Raw genomic sequence first — 18,555 nt, 5'->3', positions numbered from 1 at the left:
TTTCTACGCCCAGGCTCCGCTCTGCCCACCGCAGGATATGAGCGACCTCCAGTGCTGCAGCCAAGCTTCTTGTTCCTCCTTGATGGTTGACATACTCCACCGCCGTGGCATTGTCCGACTGGATCCTGACTGGACGCCCCTGAAGCCTCTGTGACCACGTGGAGAGGCACAGCCTGATCGCCCGAAGTTCCACCACATTGATCGGCAGGCGGGATTTGTCCTGCGTCCAGCATCCCGTGTCGACTGTACGCCCCAAACACCCCCCCAGCTGCTCAGGCTGGCGTCCATCGTGATCACCGTCCAGCGAAAGGGAAGGAACAACTTCCCGGACTGAAGGACTAGAGATCTCATCCACCAGACCAGGGAAACCCTGACTAGCTGACGCACCCGGATTTGACCATCCAGGGACAACGGAGACTTGTCCCATTTGGACAGGATCTCTCTTTGCAAGACTTGAGTGTAGGATTGAGCATAAGGTACCGCCTCAAAGGTGGCCACCATGAGACCCAGGACTCGCATGCAGAAGAGCAGCGACGACTACCTGCGGGATGCCAACAGCTTCACCGCAGTCCGAAGAGTCTGCAACCTTTCCAAGGGGAGAAAAACTCTTGCCCCTGAGGAAGCCAGAATCAAGCCCAAGTATGCCAGGCGCTGAGTCGGCACCAACACCGAGTTCTGGAGGTTTAGTACCCAACCAAATTCTTGAAGGATTTGACTGGCAATCGCCACATCCTCCTCTAATTCTGAGTCTGAAGCGGCTCTGAGAAGGAGGTCATCCATGTAGTCCACGATAGCAATTCCTCGCTGTCTCAGCAGAGCCAGAATTGGGGCGAGCACCTTGGTGAAAACCCTTGGTGCCGACACCAGGCCAAAGTGGAGAGCCACAAATTGGTAGTGATCATCCCCGACTGCAAAACGCAAAAATCTCTGTTGCCCGACATATATGGGGACATGCAAATATGCGCCCTTGATGTCCAAGGACACCAGAAAATCCCCCGGATGGAGAGCAGCGACCACAGAGCGGACTGACTCCATCCTGAACCTTCATGCTTTTACAAAGGTGTTGAGGGCCTTAAGATCCAGGATCGGACGGACCCCGTCCTTTTTTGGGACTACAAACAGATTGAAGTAGAATCCCTGGAACCTTTCCGGCAGCGGCACAGGTACTATCACCCCACGCCTCAGCAGATCCTGCACTGCCCCAAATAGGGCATTTCGACGAGCCAGAAGTAGATGAAGGTTAGAGGGAAAAATAAAAAATAAAATCGGTGTGGTGGACAAGAAAGAAATTCTATCTGGTACCCTGATGAAACCACTTCACAAACCCACTGGTCAGAAAGCAGGGAGCTCCATCGAACTGCAAGTTCACGAAGGCGACCCCCCATCCGAGAGTTGGGTGGGGGCAAACCTTCATGCTGTCGCAGATTTGTTCGCAGGCTTGTTTGGCTTGCGAACCCAGGGACACTTTTGTCCCTCAGCTGGCCCTTTGTTGGCCTGGGAACGGTTACCTGCGGGCCCAGACTGATGAATAAAACGCTTCCGAGTGGAAAAGGAGGGCCCTGGCCTACGGCGCGGCTCCTTACCCTTTGTGGATTGTGGGAGCAGCATGTTCTTACCCCCAGTGACATTCTTAATAATGTCGTCCAGCAAGGCTCCAAATAGCCTCCCTCCCTGGAAGGGCAAATCTGCCAGAGCCTTTTTGAAAGTCTGGTTCGCGGACCAGAATTTTAGCCACATCAGGCGACGTAGCACCACAGCAGATACTGAGGCTCTGGAAAGCAAGGGAGCTGTATCCAAGGCTGCATCGCAGACATACTTAAGACCATGCACCAACTGGTCAGCCAGTTCCAGGCAGACCGGGGAAGCCTGGTCTGACACCAGGGCTGCGGCCAATACTGGCCGCAATGCTGACCCCCAGCACCGTGAACGTGGACCGAGCCACCGCCTCGGTCCTCATATCTGCAGGGTTCTTAAAGGCAGGGGTCCTCTCTACCAGAATCGTGGTTACCTTGTTTAACCTGGATAACGGGAGGTCAACAACCAGGGGAGTCGTCCATTTTTTGAGGAGACTTTCAAAGGGGTAACGGACCGCCATGCGTTTTGGGACCAAAAAGGCCCTCTGCGGTCGTTCCCATTCTTTGTCGATAAACTTATCAAAATAAGTTACATAAGGAAACCTCAGCAGTGCGGGCCGGCTTGTGGGACCCAAAAGGGACCGACACCTCAGTAGATGCCCCTGCCGTATCCTCCAGTTTAAGGGTTTTCCGCACTGCGGTGATAAATGCTCCAACAAGCGCCTTTTCCTGCGCTTACCCGGACACGGAGTCTTCCTCACTGTCCGAATGGTCCTGGTCCGCATCCTCTGACATGTCAGAAAAGGGGCCCTGTGTCACAGCCAGGCTCGAGTCTGAATCAGAGCTTTCCTCAGAAGATGGTGAGGGGAGGGTGCGTTTTTTTACCCCCCTTGCGCCCACACACCGCTTCTACCCTGGCAACAAGGGATTCCAGGACCACCGACAAAGTGTCCTCAGGTACCGCAGGTGCAGGGGCACCAGTTGCTATCACAGGAATATCTGGGGAAGAAGTGCCAGCTTCTGACCCACGCTCACCTGACAGCCACTTAGGGACTAAAGGCAAGGTACACAAAAGGCCCACCCTCCTAGCTGCTACAGACCGAGGGGCTTCGCAGAAGACTCACCACCCTGACCTAGGTACTGCTTAGCGCTGTTGTGGTGACCGGGGAGGGTGAGCCCCACGGCCACACACATGCGCTTGATGGTTAGCTACTTGGTTCTTGGGGCTAGGAGCCCAGGGTCAGGTGGTATTAACCCTTAGTGAGGGCCAGATGGTATTAACCCTCTGTCACGTGACGCCACTGTAGTCTTGGAATACCCCGGGAAACTACAGCTCCAGGGGCCTCCGTATCCCCGCTAGTTAGGATGGTAATAACACAGTCCACAACAGGGGTTAAAACAACGAAGGCTTTACTGGCAAGAAGGCAGGTGTCAAAATCTTCACAGCGTTTAAACAGAGTGTCACAAAGGTTCTGCAGGCAGTCTCTGGATCACACGGCTGATAATGCTTGAGCTTAGCTGATCATATATATATACATACTGGGCTGCAAAAGCCGGATTAGTAATTCAGGGCCTATGCTTAACTAGGCTGAACAATAGATACACTTACTGAAGTGTCTGTAGACTTGAGGCTTTTCGCCGGAATAACGGATTGATCCGAGAAATGAGCTGAAGTACTGGTTCTGTAAGGTTTAGGGATACTCCACTCTTTGCTGTATTTTCTCCTGAACTGGAGGCTTCTGGCCTGCACTTCTTCTCTGACTGTGTTTTGCTCTGTTCTGCCAGGAACTGTGTATAGTCTAGACTGGCTTAAACAGGAAGTACAATCCCTTATAAGGGCCTGATCAGACTGAAGCCCATTGGTTGAGAGCTGTGGATCATAGAGACTGACCTGTAGTATAACACAACACAATAAGGTCTTGTCTAGCACTTAGTCCTCCCGACTCTAATACACTCTGAATGAACATGAGATGGTAATACACTCTGACTGAACATGAGATGGTAATACACTCTGACTGAACATGAGATGGCTGACTAAACCTCTTAAAGCTATACACACCTAATAAACATATTATCAACCATAACAGTATAAATCACATCATAACTAGCTGAGTCCCTGCAGGGGAGACCCCACAAGCCGAGGGCCTCAATCTGACAGGGCCTACAGAAAATACCTGTACTGGGACACCACACTGTGGTGCACTTTCTCTCCTGCACAGACCGTGCATGAGGTGTTCTGTGCTGTTCGTGGTGTTCAGAAAGACATTTCCAGCGCTAGAGGCCAACACCAAGCTAGGGCTACAAGAAGGTGGCCGCCAGCCGCCTCAGGAAAAAAAAAGAGCGAGCTACAAGAAAATGGCCGCCAGCTGTATTAGCATTAGAACCAGCCCGGCTACAAGAAAATGGCGCCGGCTCATCCAAAATGGCTGCCGAACGTTTCTGAGGTAAAAGAAAAGGCAGCAAACATGCTGGGCCTCCGAGCGGAGGCCCCCCACATGGCAGACCACCCACACGAAGAGCAGACCCCAGACACACCGTGCAGCCCCCAGCTACGACCAGGAGCCCCCCCAGGAGGACCCCTGGTCCGGTACACAGCAGGCCCAGCCCAGATGCATGGGGAGGAGGGGAGGGACATGGAGAGAAGAAAGGGAGAGTGAGAGACCCTCTAATCGACCACCCCAGGAATGCCCAGCTGTTCCATCATGCCAAAACAGGAGAAACCCTACTTACCCGTCCTGCTGGACACATTCCTGACAGACCCATCACCGTGCAGTACGGAGTGGCCGTTGGCCACGGCCCACTGTGACTCGGACAGCAGTACAAATATGACAATAAAAGTGAAGTGAAAATGTCCATATAAATATAGAAATATATAAATAAATGTCCATATGTGAAAAACACGAATAGTGTAAAAATACAAATCTGACTATAGAATAGTCCAGCAATAATATTGGTGAATTCCAAAGCCTGATCATAACTTCAAAGAGGTGCTAGAGTTGAAGGAGCATTAAAATGAATTATCGTGAAGAGAAACCACCACCGATAGGTAAGGGGCTTACCAGAGAGATTGAACCCAGGAGAACCTACGTTCAGATGGGTCAAACAGAGCTTTGTGTGGTAAAACCACGATGGAACCTGGGCAATCCTGTATGTGTCTCCAATGGCTGAATCAAGAGTGACCACATAGCATAACTCTGTGCTGAATGTTGAAAATGTAATGTAGCAACATTCAACACAGAGTTATGCTATGTGGATGTTTTTTTCTTCCTAATCTATGGTACACACCCTTCCATACACATTCAAGATTTTTTTTGGACCATCGTGTCCTGTGAGACCATCGGGTAACCAGCTATCTTTGTCTGTGGTATACTCCATTCCTCTGACGTTTGATCACTCTTGCTACAGCCATTGGAGACAAATACAGGATTGCCCAGGTTCCATCGTGGTTTTACCACACAAAGCTCTGTTTGACCCATCTGAACGTAGGTTCTCCTGGGTTCAAACTCTCTGGTAAACCTCTTACCTATCAGTGGTGGTTTCGCTTCACGTTAATTCATTTTAACGCTCCTTCAATTATAGCACCTCTTTGAAGTTATCACCAGGCTTTGGAATTCAACAATATTATTGCTGGACTATTCTATAGTCAGATTTGTATTTTTACACTATTCGTTTTTTACATATGGACATTTATATATTTCTATATTTATGTGGACATTTTCACTTCACTTTTATTGTCATATTTGTAATTTGATGTTTTATGTCAACCTAACTTAATTGGCACTACACTTTTTTGTTTTCACGTTTTTTTGCCATTTGTCCATTTGCAGTGTTAGAGGCTTACCGATAGGGCAGCGCAGTATTTTTCTGTATATTACTTGGACAGCAGTAGCCCGGTCATATGTGTTCCCCCGGAGCATAGCTCACCGGCCACCCCTGGAGCAATGGGGTATGTCGTGGCTGACCCAGCACGTAGCTAAAGGTCTGCTCACGCTAGATGGCCAGACTGGGGAGACTACAAGGATCTATATTATCCAGCCTGTCACCCAGCTGGCAGTTGATAGTAGATCTCATGATCAAAAAAGTAGAAATAAAAAAATCTCCAGGACCAATTGTCCCATAGGGCGCCAGGTCCTTCTTCTATGCCAAGCAGAGAAAAACTGAGCTTCTGGATGCAGAGTTTTGCTTTGCTGTTACATGTTTTTAACTGTTTAACATTAGTGATGGACGAACATTCTACGGAACGGTTCGCGAACGCTAACCGCGAACGATCGCAAATGTCCGCGGACCGCAAGTTTGCGGCGGGACCCATTGACTTTAATGGCAGGCGAATATTAAAAACCTTCAGGTCATTTTTTCAGCCACAAAATACTTACTAGCTGTGCACAAATAGTCCCACAACATGGACACTAACCCACCAGAAGTATTAAGTGAAAAACCGGATACATAAGTAAGTGCCGGCCATTACAAGCCCCAAAAATTAGCCGACAGGCATTCACCTGACAGCAAACAACCTTGTATTCTGTGGCTGGTGGTACATTAAGCCATTCACCGGATACAGAAGCAAGTGTCGGCCATTACAGACCCTAAAAATTAGCCCACAGGCGTTCACCTGGCAGCAAACAACCTTGTATTCTGTGGCTGGTGGTACATTAGGCATTCACCGGATACAGAAGTAAGTGTCGGCCATTACAGGCCCCAAAAATTAGCCCACGGCCACAGGCGTTCACCGGACAGCAAACAACTTTGTATTCTGTGGCTGGTGGTACATTGGGCATTCACCGGGAACAGAATAAAGTGTACAGGCCCAAAAAATTAGCCCACAGGCGTTCACCAGAATTTGAATGAAACATGGTCTACTGGTCACATGTTGAATTCCTCCGAGATCCATGCTTCATTAATTTTTATAAATGTGAGGTAGTCAACACTGTTGTGAGCTAGGCGAGTGCGCTTATCGGTCACGACCCCCCCTGCTGCGCTGAACGTCCTTTCGGACAGGACACTGGATGAGGGGCAGGCCAACAGTTCCATTGCAAATTGTGCAAGCTCTGGCCAGAGGTCAAGCCTGCCCACCCAGTAGTCCAGGGGTTCATCACTTCTCAGTGCGTCCACATCGACCGTTAACCCGATGTAGTCGGACACCTGTCGGTCTAGGCGTTCCCTGATGCTGGATCCGGAGGACAGCTGTCGATGGGTCGGCTGAAAGAATGATCTCAGGCGCTGTTGGATTGGTACCCAAAACTGTTTCTCTGTGAGTGGATATTCCACTGCCAGCGGACGCAAAAGCAGAATGCAGCATTTCTCAAAGCAAGACCTGGAAGTGCTGCATTCTGATAGCCCTCTGTGATGTTGGTAACATTTCCGCCATGTTTTGTTTGTACCGGGGGTCTAAGTACGTTGCCACCCAGTACTGTGAGTGAGTGTTTATGCTTTTTATACGGGGGTCCCTCTTAAAACACCGGAGCATGAAGGCCCCCATTTGCACTAAATTGGAAGCGCTGTACTGGCCTGGCTCCTGCTCATCATCCAGGATAATGTCGTCCTCGTTCTCCTCCCCCATCCACAGACAACACCAGGGATCCCAGAAAGGTTTAAAGCATGCTCTTCTTGCTCCTCCTCCTCCGCCCCGGCACCATCCTCCTATGACACCTCTTCAGACTCCCGTTGTTGACTTGTCTGAAGCGGAGTAGCCCCCCCCGGGAATCCATCCAGCATTGCGACTTCCTCATCTTCCTGCTCCTGCTCCTCGACGGCTTGATCAATGACGCAACGCAATGCACGCTCCAGAAAGAAGGCGTAAGGTACGATGTCACTGATGGCGCCCTGGCTACGACTGACCAGTTTGGAGATCTCATCAAATGGCTGCAGAAGTCTGCATGAGTCGCGCATGAGCAGGCACTGGCACGGTGCAAAAAAAACAAGCTCCCCAGAACCTGTCCTGCCACAGAGTTCGTACAGGTAGTCATTAACTGCACGTTTCTGCTGGAGCAACCTATCAAGCATATACAATGTTGAGTTCCATCGCGTCGGGCAGTCACAAATAAGACGTCTGACAGGCACTGGCGCAAAAGAAAAATGCCCTGAAGCCCAGGGTATTTGGCAACGAATCGCTGCACGACCAAGTTCAGAACCTGAAACAGCCGCCTGCAAAACCTTGCGGCCAAAGGAGGCATCCGCAGATGCACTCACATCCACCTTGTAAAACTTGAAAAGATGTGGGTTGACGACCAGTTCGCTGTCTTACACACCTGTAAAACAGACGCCTGATGGAAAACCCAGAGGGATCAATCGCCCTGGTCGAATGCGCCGTAACCAGAAAGGGAGGAGCCCGCCCCTTTAGGGCATAGGCCTGGAGCACGACCTGTCTGATCCACCTGAAAATGGAGGCCGACAAGACCGCCAGACTTTTCTCAGAACCAGTCACTGACACGAACAGCGAGTCCGATCTCCGGAACGGAGCCGTAGCAGACAAGTACGCCCGTAGGGCTCGCACCACGTCCAAGGAAAGTAATGTGGCCTCCTTCGAGTTCTCCGGCTGAGGACATAAGGATAGTAAAACAATGTCCTCATTATAAAAGGGCCCTGCAAGACAAGGCCGCCAGATCAAAAACTTGTCTGACCGAAGGAATGGCTACTAAGAAAGACCACCTTCTGGGACAGAGAGAACAGAGGAATCTCCCGAATGTCCTCAAACGGAGCCCTTTTGAAGCACCGAGAGGACCGAATTCAAGTCCCATGGAGGCAGCGGAGGACACACAGGAAGGTCACATGCCTGACCCCCTGTACAAATGTACGCACCAGGGAGTGCGTCGCCAACGGTCGCTGAAAATAAACAGCCAGGGTCGAAATCTGACCCATAACCGTACTTAAGGCGAGAGCTTGACCCACTCCCTGCTGTAGGAACAGCAGCATCTGGGACAGCATGTATGTGCGGGGGTGTCCTTTCATCTCTGCACACGAAGAGATGTAGGCCTTCCATGTAAGATGGCAAATCCTACAGGGTGAGGAAAAAATCAAACCCTGCGACAGAAGATCTACTCTCAGGGGTAGAATCCATGGGACGTCTGCCACCAGACGCACCAGGTCTGCGTACCAGGAAAGGCGCGGCCAATCCGGAGCGACCAGGATTGTTGGCATCCCCTCCGCTTCCACTCTGCGCAACAGGTGAGGGAGAAGCTTCAGAGGAGGGAAAGCGCAGATTTAGGCGATAGTGACTCCACGGTGCCATCGACGCGTCCGACGTGTCCGCCCAACGGTCTCTTGACCTGGCCACGAAACGTGACACCATCCGATTGAGACGGGACGCCCAGAGGTCCACGCCTGGCGTGCCCCATTTTTTGGCACAATTCTGAAACACTTCCAGGTGCAACGACCATTCTCCCTAGTCCAGTGTTTGGCGACTTAGGTAGTCGGCTTGCCAACTCAGCACCCCCGGAATGTACACGGCTGACAGAGCCGGAGCGTACCTTGTGGCTCACCGGAGGATGTGTGCAACCTCGACCACCGCGGCCGAGCTCCGCGTGCCCCCTTGATGGTAGACATACGCCACGGCCGTGGTGTTGTCGGACTGGATCCTGACCGAACGGTCCTGCAGACCCAGAAACCACTTGGGGAGACGCAGCCTGATAGCCCGAAGCTCCAGGACATTGACTGGCAGACGGGACTCCACCTGGGCTGGGCTGACTGGACACTCCAGAATGCCCCCAGCCGGAGAGGCTGGCATCCGTCGTGACCACTGTCCGATAGCACGGCAAAAATAATTTCCCGGTCCGAAGTACCAGAGATGTCAGCCACCACACTAGGGATGACCTGCCCAGGCGACTTCACCCAAATCTGGTAATCCAGAGACGAAGGGAGCTTGTCCCAACGTGACAGAATCTCTTTCTGTAACACTCGGGTGTGGAATTGGGCATACGGAACCGCTTCGAAAGAGGCTACCATGGGACCCAGAATTCTCTTGCAAAAGCAAAGCGACGACCACTGCTGGGTTGCAAACCGCTGCACCGCAGATTGCAGTGCCTGGAGTTCTTCCGTCAGGAGAAAAAAAATGCTTCTGAGGAATCCCGGACCAAACCCAGGTATTCCAGTCGCTGGGACGGTACCAACATTGACTCCTGGACATTCAGTAGCCACCCAAATCTTTTGGAGGGGCTGGCAGGTGATGAACCCATCCTCTCCTAAGTCTGAGCTTAAAGAAGCTCTCAGGAGAAAGTCGTCCAGGAATCACACAATAGCAATTCCGCGCTGCCTTAGCAGGGCCAGAATCTGAGTGAGCACCATTGTGAAAACTCGTGGTGCCGAAGCCAGGCTGAAGGGGAGGGCCACAAACTGAAAATGGTCCTCTTCGACTGCAAAACGCAGAAACCTCTGGTGTTTCGCGCGTATGGGAATATGCAGGTACGCGTCCTGAGTACCCAAGGACGCCATAAAGTCCCCCTGATGGAGAGCCGCCACTACAGAGCGAACAATTCCATCCTGAATCTTTGCACTTCGACAAAAGAGTTAAGGGCCTTGAGGTCCAGGATTGGACGGACCCCCTCCTTTTTTGGTGACTACAAACAGATTGGAGTAAAAAAAAACTGAAACCGTTCCCTTGAAGGAACCGGTATAATCACTTTCCTGACCAGCAGATCCTGACCAGCCCCTGACAGGGCCACCCGGCGTACCGGAGGAAGCTGGAGGCTGGAAGGAAAAATCTGTTTGGTGGACAAGAGAGAAACTATCTTGTACCCCGAGGAAACTACCACGCAAACCCAGCGGTCGGAAAGAGAGATTTCTACCGATCCGCAAAGTCGGCCCCCCACCCACCAGAAGCAGGCATGTCAGCAGGCTTGTTGAGCTTGCGGTACCAGGTGCGCTCTTGATCTACAGCGGGCGCCTTAGCACCCTGGAAAACGCTTTCCTGCCGCACCTGGGGGGCGAAAACAATCGCTTGGGGGAGGTAAAGGAGGGACCCTGCTTATGACGAGGCTCCTTACCCTTCCCAGATTGCGGGAGCAGAGTGCTCTTACCCCCTGTAGCATCTATAATGATGTCATCCAGGGACGCCCCAAAAGGCCGTACACCCTTCAAGGGTAAGTCCTCCTAAGGACCTTTTAGAGGTTTGGTCCACACACCAACACTTTAGCCACACAAGGTGGCATAGTACCACCGCGTAGGCGGAGGCCCTGGAGAGCAAGGGGAGCGTATACAGGGCCAATTCACAGACAAACTGCAGGCCCTGCACCAACTGGTCAGCCAGGCCCACACAGAGCTCAGGAGCATTATGCGCCTCCAGCTCCTGCAGCAGGGACTTTGCCTGCTCGGTAATTGTCTGTGACACTAGAGCTCCGGTCAAAACCTGTCTCACTGCTGACCCCACTACTGTGAACATGGAGCGGGCCACAGCTCTCCTATCTGCGGGGTCCATGAAGGTGGGAGCCCCTTCCACAGGTAACCTGGTAGACTTGTTCAGTCTGGACACAGGGGGGTCCGCTGATGGAGGACTTTTTTTTAAGTCTTCCTCAAAAGGATAACGGACCGCAAAGTATTTTGGTACAGCAAAAACTTTCTGCGGCCGATCCCATTCCTTGTACATTATTTTGTCCAGGTATGGAACACAAGGAAACACTTGTTGCGGTGCGGGCCGGCTTGCGGAACCCAAAAAGGGACCGGCATCCCTGATGTCTCCGCCGTCCTCAAGTTTTTGAGTATCCCGCACCGTAGTGATAAAAGCTCCAACAAAAACTCCTTATCAAGCGCTGACCCTGAAGCAGAGTCATCCTCACTGACCATGTGGGCTAAGCCTGCAACATCTGACATGACAGAACCAGAGCCAGCAGCAGCAGCAGGGTCCGGTTCCGTGTCAGAGTCATCCCCAGAAGCAGGCGCAGGGAGGGGGTTTTTACCTTCTGTCACTTCAATCCTGGCAATAAAAAACGCCTAAGAGACTGCCGTATGGGCTCTACAGAGACCGCAGGGGCACTAAGGGTCAACTCAGGCATGGTTGGGGTAGAAGCCTCTGTTCAGACTCCATGTGGACCCACCGCTTACGCCTCCTTAGTACTGCAAGGCAGACACCCACTGGTCACCCTCCCGGCTGCAAAACAGAGAGCAGGGGGCCCCCAGGGAACTCACCACCCGACCTGGTTGCAGTGTTAGCTGAAGCGCTGAGAAGTGCTGGCTTCGCTGCGCTGTCCCTCAGGAAGCGATTTGCGGGCTTTTGCTGCGCTATTACAGGTACTAGAGGCCAAGACTTTTCCAAGATGGCCGCCGTATGCAGGAAAAAAACAGCATGCGGGCCACAAGAAAATGGCCGCGACCTATACACACCGCGTCCGCGGCAAAATGGCGGCCATACACGTGTTTAAAACCAACAGTGACACAGCAGAAAGACACAGCCCAGCACATACAGCAACTCCCCCAACAAAAACAACAGCACCTTACAGTACACGGTCCCTGGTAGTGACAGAACCGCAGGAGGGCCCCCCCTTACAGCCGACACCTAGCATGGGGAAGGAGGGAGAGGAAGGGAGAGAGGAAAGCAGGGCGGACCCTCATTCGACCTCCCCAAGGAAGCACCAGCCATACCACCTTGCCAGGGCAAGGGGCCACTACTTACCCGTCCTGCGACTACCGGCTGGAGGCATTCCGGACAGAACCAACGTCCGCTAAACAGCATGGCTGTCGGCCAGACACACTGTGACAAAGCCATAGAGACCGGTCATATGTGTGCCCTGGAACATGTAGTTCCCCGGCCACCCCTGGAGCAACAGGGCATGTCGTGGACGACCCAGAGCGGAGCTGAGGGCCGGCACACGCTCAATGGCCGAGCATGGGGGGACTACAAGGATCAAAATTCAGCCTGTCACCCAGCCGGCAGTTGATAGTAGATCTCAGGATCAAAAACTCCAGAAGGCCATGTCTCTCCTGACGCTAGGCAGAAAAAAACTGGAGCTGCTGAGTCAGAGAGTGGGTTATACCTGGGGGACCTTGCCCCCTGGGAGGAGATGTACTGAAAAGTGTTTTAACACTTGAAGTGCAGTTTTTTCTGCCTAGTCTCTCCTGGAAGGAAGGAAATATATAATACCCTAAGGTCAATTTCTGCTGTGTCCGTCCATTAACGGAAGAGAAAAAAAATTTTTTCCTCAGTTTAGACCGATACGTATTCTTCTACAAATTTTTGGTAAAAAAAAAAAAAAAAAAAAAAAAAAAAAAAAAAAAAAATCGCAATAAGCGTATTTGATCGGTTTGCGCAAAAGTTCTAGCGTCTACAAAATAGGAAATAGAATTATGGCATTTTTATTATTTTTTTACTAGTAATCGCGGCGATCTGCGATTTTTATTGTGACTTTGCGGCGGACATATCGGACACTTTTGACACCATTCACATTTACACAGCGATTAGTGCTATAAAACTGCACTGATTACTGTGTTAATGTGACTGGAAGGGGTTAACACTAGGGGGCACTGAAGGGGTTAAATATGTTCCCCGAAGTGTGTTCTAACTGTAGGGGGAGGGGGACTCACAAGGGGAGATCGATGTGTGTTCCTCTGTACTGGGAACACACATCTGTCTCCTCACCGCTGACAGGACATGGATCTGTGTGTTTACACACACAGATCCATGGTCCTGCCGTGATTGTGGACATCGCGGCCCCTGGGCACGTGCACCGGGTCCCGAGCAATGCGGCGCGCGTGCCCCCTAGGGGCCAGAAAAGCAGGGACGTCATATGACTTCCAGTCTTAAGGACGAAAGGTCCCTGCCGACGTCATATTACTATGACTCGGTAGGGAAGAGGTTAAACATGCAGAGCATAAACTAGGGTGACCAGACATCCCCAGTTTCAGGGGACAGTCCCCTGATTGAGGACACTTTCCCCGGACCAAGTCTGTCCCTGGTTTTGTCCCCAGATTGGATTTAATAGGGGGCAGGGGCAATTTCAAAGACAGTCAGTGCAGAGTTAAAATAAAAAAAATTGAATTACACCCCCCCCCCCCCCCGCTCCGCTGTGCATACTAGCATAGGGGGGTTGTGTTTTTCCCATTATCTGTGCCCCTTTCTGATGACCATGTGCTGGTCGGAGCGGAGGGAATATTTCTTCAGTTTCGGGCACATGCCCATTCAGCTTCGCTCGCATGTTCTTCTGCCTAGGCTCAAATCCTGGCCAGCCACCTGCCTATCTCCTTGCCTTCCCTGGCGGAGTGATCTTCCTCCGATACCCAACCAGTAGTAGCCGGGGGCCCGAAGAGTAAGACTTGAGATGCTATGAGGTGGGCGGCGACGGGCAGAGAGTCGCTGATTGTTGCCATTACTAGTAAAGAAAAAATATGTCCCCGGATTTAATTTTAAAAATCTGGTCACCTTAGCATAAACTGTTTATTAAATACAAAAAATACACTTTACACACAGTTAGGGACACTCCCCTTAGCCTTGTCATAGAGGGGAGGGGGTAGGGGACAAGGAAGAACCAATGGGAACTGAACACTAGTACATTGAAACAGACTACAGTTAGACATAAAGTGATTATGGTAAGCAGGCAGCCTCTCAATACACATCCCCTGCAGAGAGATGTCTCCAGGCCAGACCATTGTCTATGTGCCATTTACCAACACAAATGGACACAGCAACAAGAGGGGGGGGGGGGGTTGGTGGGGCAGAAGGGATGTAGCATTACATTACATTATCTCAATGCCCGCTTGTACCCAGGTCTCCAGTCTCTTCTGGGCCATAATCTGTGTGTAAGAGGCCAGCCCACAGTCCCTTCCAATACACACAGTAACAGTGGGTTCTGTCACACCGTCTAAGTTCAGTGCACTTGTTTGTGGTTAGTTCCTGTATCAGTTTCATGTTTCTCATGCTGTAAGACATGCATTGCAATCCTCCATAAAAGCAAAGCTATTACTGCAAAGAAGAAGCTTCCAGCACGTGCTTTTAATACTCAGCTAACATTTTTTTTGAATGAATTTAATAAAATTGTATATGTTTTAATGAGACATAAAAATAGACATGCCTCTTGTATCTAGGCAATATTTGCTTATCCCGGAGTGCCACTTTAAGTAATGCATTTTCATATGTTTGAAAGAACATTATATGTTTTTTAAAATGCAGCTAGTGTAATCATCTGAATTTGATATCAGCCTCTTGTAATACCCTGTACAGCGGCTCATTGTCTGGATGGGAAAATACCTGCAGCCAATCAGCTGTGCTGCACAGGACAAGTGAAGTGAGTGCAGAGGGATAAGTATTTTCTGCTTCTTCATTGTCTAGTAACAGACTGTAGGCAGGAAAGTGACCCGACTGTACTTAACTGCAACAGAAAAAAACATGTCTTTGCTGGGAGGTCATCTGAAACTGTGAGCGATTGCCTGATTTGCCTGCACACATATTGTTTCTCTGGTCAGGTCACTTTTGGAACATGACAGGAGAGCACAAATCAGTCTAAGTCATACTACCCAGTCCACAGGCTGGTTGTGGCTAGATGATACAACTGTATTCCTCAACTGTGTCAGATAAAGTGGCCTGCTGTACCATGTACTTGTATAAAAAAAAGTATCTTGTTCTCTGTGTATTGATTCCTTTGTGTGAAATCCCTGGTGTTCCTGCCAGTTCCTCTGCTTCTTTTAGTAAAAACTGAAAGCACCAGGCATGAGGGCACAGTGTGGTCAGTTTTCTGGCTGTGCTGGGAACTCAGCCTGAAAAAGATGTTTATAATGGGCCATATTCTGAGAGAAGTTACGATGGAGTATCTCAGGATACTCCATCGTATCTCCCTTTTTTGGCCCGTGTATCTATGCGACTGATTCTTAGAATCATTTTCGCATAGATACACTTAAGATCCGCCATGTGTAAGTCACTTACAATGTCGGATCTTAAATGTAAGTACGCCGCCCGCCGCTAGATGGCATGTACGTGAAGGACTCATTTGCTTATGCAAATGAGCCTGCTACGCCGATTCCCGAACGATTTCGCGTCGCGTATCCGTCGCTAACGTCGTTTGCGTAAGGGGAAACTTACTCCTGCTATATGAGGAGTAAGTTTCCGCAAGTCCCACGTAGGCCATGTTACGGATGGCGTCGGGTCCGCGTCGTGTTTTTCCGTCGGCTACGTCGTTTCCGTAAGTCGTTCTTGAATACGACTTTACGTCAATGACGCACACGTTGGCGTCATTGACGTTTTACGCCGAGAACTGGAGCATGCGCACTGGGCTTTTTTAAGCCCGGCGCATGCGCAGTTACTTAGAATTGGGGGCGCGCTTAATTTGAATAGAAGCCGCCCCCTTGGAGATACGCGTGGCTACGCCGGGGCATTTACACTCCGCCGCCCCAAACTACGGAGCAAGTGTTTGGGGAATACAGCACTTGCTCCTGTAGGTTGGGGCGGCGGAGTGTAAATGCCTTACGCGCAGCCCGCGGACATTTAGCCAGAATATGGGCCAATGTGTTTTTATATGCATGCACACATGTTTTGCCTTCCATTTCTGCTTTAAGCAGAATAGGTTGTTTTACAATGCAAGGGTTCACTTATACTTTAAGCTTTAACAACTTATTAGGGAGTAATGAGGAGCAGTCCCATTTCTTATGTATGCTCTTTATAGTAGTTGTGTTCATTGCTACACTGACCGGCTATGAGAAGCAAATCCACAATGCACAAAGTATATCTAGTCCTAGTCTTGTACCTACCTGGAAGGAATAACAGTGCAAATAATTAGGGGTGTTGATAGTATCTTCAGCTACTTGATAAATGGTGTCATCTTTCTTTAGTGCCATTTTCAGTTTGATCTCCCCCTGCAGGTGGAGAATGAGAACACATGCTCTCTCTTGCGAAGGATAGACCATCTGAGCAGGAACAGTGACCATATAATAGCTGAAAATGAATGCGATAACCAGAAAGTCAGAGATAAATTGTGATGTGGCATTTTATATGTTAAAAAAAATTACAATTAAAAAAATCAATTTAAATCTAAAATGTTATTGGCAAAGAAAACATTTTAGATGTGTCCCTAAAAAAAGCACCAAACAACCATAATATGAAGCAGCATATAAGCTTGCAGTATTTAGTGCTGAATACATAAAGCTAAAACTGAAGTTTTATTGAAATTTTGCAAACAAATAAAAAGGTCTTAAAAAGTCCTTAGGACATATAAGGTGACTGGCATTGAACACCCCCCCAAAATGCTAGAGGACAGAACATCTATGGCTTCATAACTTGTTCACAGGTGTAAAATAGATTTGCAGTTTGTGTAAGCCCAGGTTCACACTGGGTTCGATTTTGTACGATTTGAGATGCGATTTCACATGTCAAATCGCATCTCAAATCGGCAATTGTCGGCAATGGCACCGTCCTAATCGGTGAGACGCCACATCTGCGGCGTTGCACCGATTTCAAAAAGTAGTTCCTGTACTACTTTTTGCGATTTCGGGCCGCGATTTACATTGAACCCTGCAACGATGTCTCTTAAATCGCGGCCGAAATCGCGGCAAGATAGCGGCAAAATCGCGGCAAAACCGCAGCTGCGAAATCGCGGTAAAATCGCAGCAGTGTGAACCTAGCGAATTCGCAGCAGTGTGAACCTAGCCTAATAAGAACAGTTCTTCCTTCAGAGCTCTGTGAATGAAAAGCCAAGTGCTTGTAGCAGTTGGCTTTTCATAAAGCAGACTGGTGACAGGAGGTAGATGAGAACATAATTGATCATCTCAGCAATGGTGGATACAGACAGCAGTTAAAACACTTTCATTGACACAAATTTCATTCATTGCAAACAAAAAAAATGTAAGCAGGAGATGGGCTTCAACATTTTATGCAACAAAAAACACAAACATTGGATGCCCAAATATACAAAGCCCAAAATATATACATTGCAGAAGGATTTGAGTCAGACTTCCACATAAACACAATAAAAGTTTATTCATTTCCACTTACGGTTCGGTGGCTGATGCCAAAGGAGTAACAAAGAAAAACAGGCAGAAGAAGAGCAGAAGAGCCATGGTGCCTCACACAACAGATTGTGAGCATTGACTTTTATCTCCTAGACTTTTAGGCAGAGAGTAAAATAAGCCAATCCTCTACCTCTGCCCTGGCAGGGGACAGCTGGAGATCTGAGGTCTGTTATAGGGAAATTTGGCCAGAAGAAGTTATTTCAACACAAGTTCATGACCGTTTATCTGTTCTGCTGAGGTAGGGAAAAAAACAGCATACAAATGAACCATACATACTGAAAGACACGAGAGGATTCACTTGGACTTTGAGAGGATTTGTTTCAAACACTTGATTTGTGAACACAACAAAACTACAAGTTTATATTTACCCATGTAAGCATTGCACTGTTATCTTTGCACTTTAAATATGGAGTAAATTTGCTAAACGTTTTTAAAGGGGGACTTTAAAAAACTATAACTCTGTTTTTTAATGTTACAAAACAGAAGCCAACATTACTAATAAAAAAAAATAGGATTTTTTGTACTCACCGTAAAATCCTTTTCTCCGACGTCAATGGACGGACACAGCTCCTTAAATATTGACAAGTGGGTTATGTTCCCTGTTTACAGGAGAGGACTAGGCAGAAACATGTTAGATAATTAAATACATGTTACTTTAACAGAGTTGAACAGTCCCGCCCAGGGGGCGGTCCCTCCAGACATAACCCTCCTCCCTGCAGTATGCAGCCTCAGTTTGTAACATGCAGTACAAACCTAAAAAGGAGGGGTTGGTTCCGTGTCCGTCCATGGACGTCAGAGAAAAGGATTTTACGGTGAGTACAAAAAAAATCCTATTTTCTCTTATAGTCCATGGACGGACACAGCTCCTTAAATCTTGACAAGTGGGACGTCCCCAAGCAGTGTCAAAAACGAGGGGTGGGAACAGTATCAGTAAAACCAATTTTAACTTCACCCCAAAACAAGCAGAGCTCCTCAACAGGGGAGGTGCAACAGTAAACAGCCGCATGCAAAACCTAGTGGCCGAAAGAAGCATCAGAAGATGCACTCACAGCAACCATGTAAAATC

General features: G+C 49.4%; 1 protein-coding gene across 1 annotated transcript in view; it reads right to left on the bottom strand.

Annotated features, from left to right (window-relative positions):
- LOC120910398 (alpha-2-macroglobulin-like protein 1) overlaps positions 1 to 17,652 on the bottom strand; it is a 268,848-nt gene extending 251,196 nt beyond the window's left edge. Inside the window, exons 1-2 of the mRNA XM_040322155.1 lie at positions 17,473 to 17,652; positions 16,233 to 16,416 (exon numbers count right to left, since the gene is read on the bottom strand). Coding sequence (XP_040178089.1) covers positions 16,233 to 16,416; positions 17,473 to 17,537 — 249 coding nt within the window. The 5' untranslated portion in view covers positions 17,538 to 17,652. The remainder of the gene's footprint in view (positions 1 to 16,232; positions 16,417 to 17,472) is intronic.
- Positions 17,653 to 18,555: the final 903 nt, after the last annotated feature.

This window comes from Rana temporaria, chromosome 8, assembly GCF_905171775.1.
Source record: "Rana temporaria chromosome 8, aRanTem1.1, whole genome shotgun sequence".
NCBI lineage: Eukaryota > Metazoa > Chordata > Amphibia > Anura > Ranidae > Rana > Rana temporaria.
Note: the sequence above shows the minus strand (reverse complement) of the source record. Positions and strands in the feature narration are given on the sequence as shown.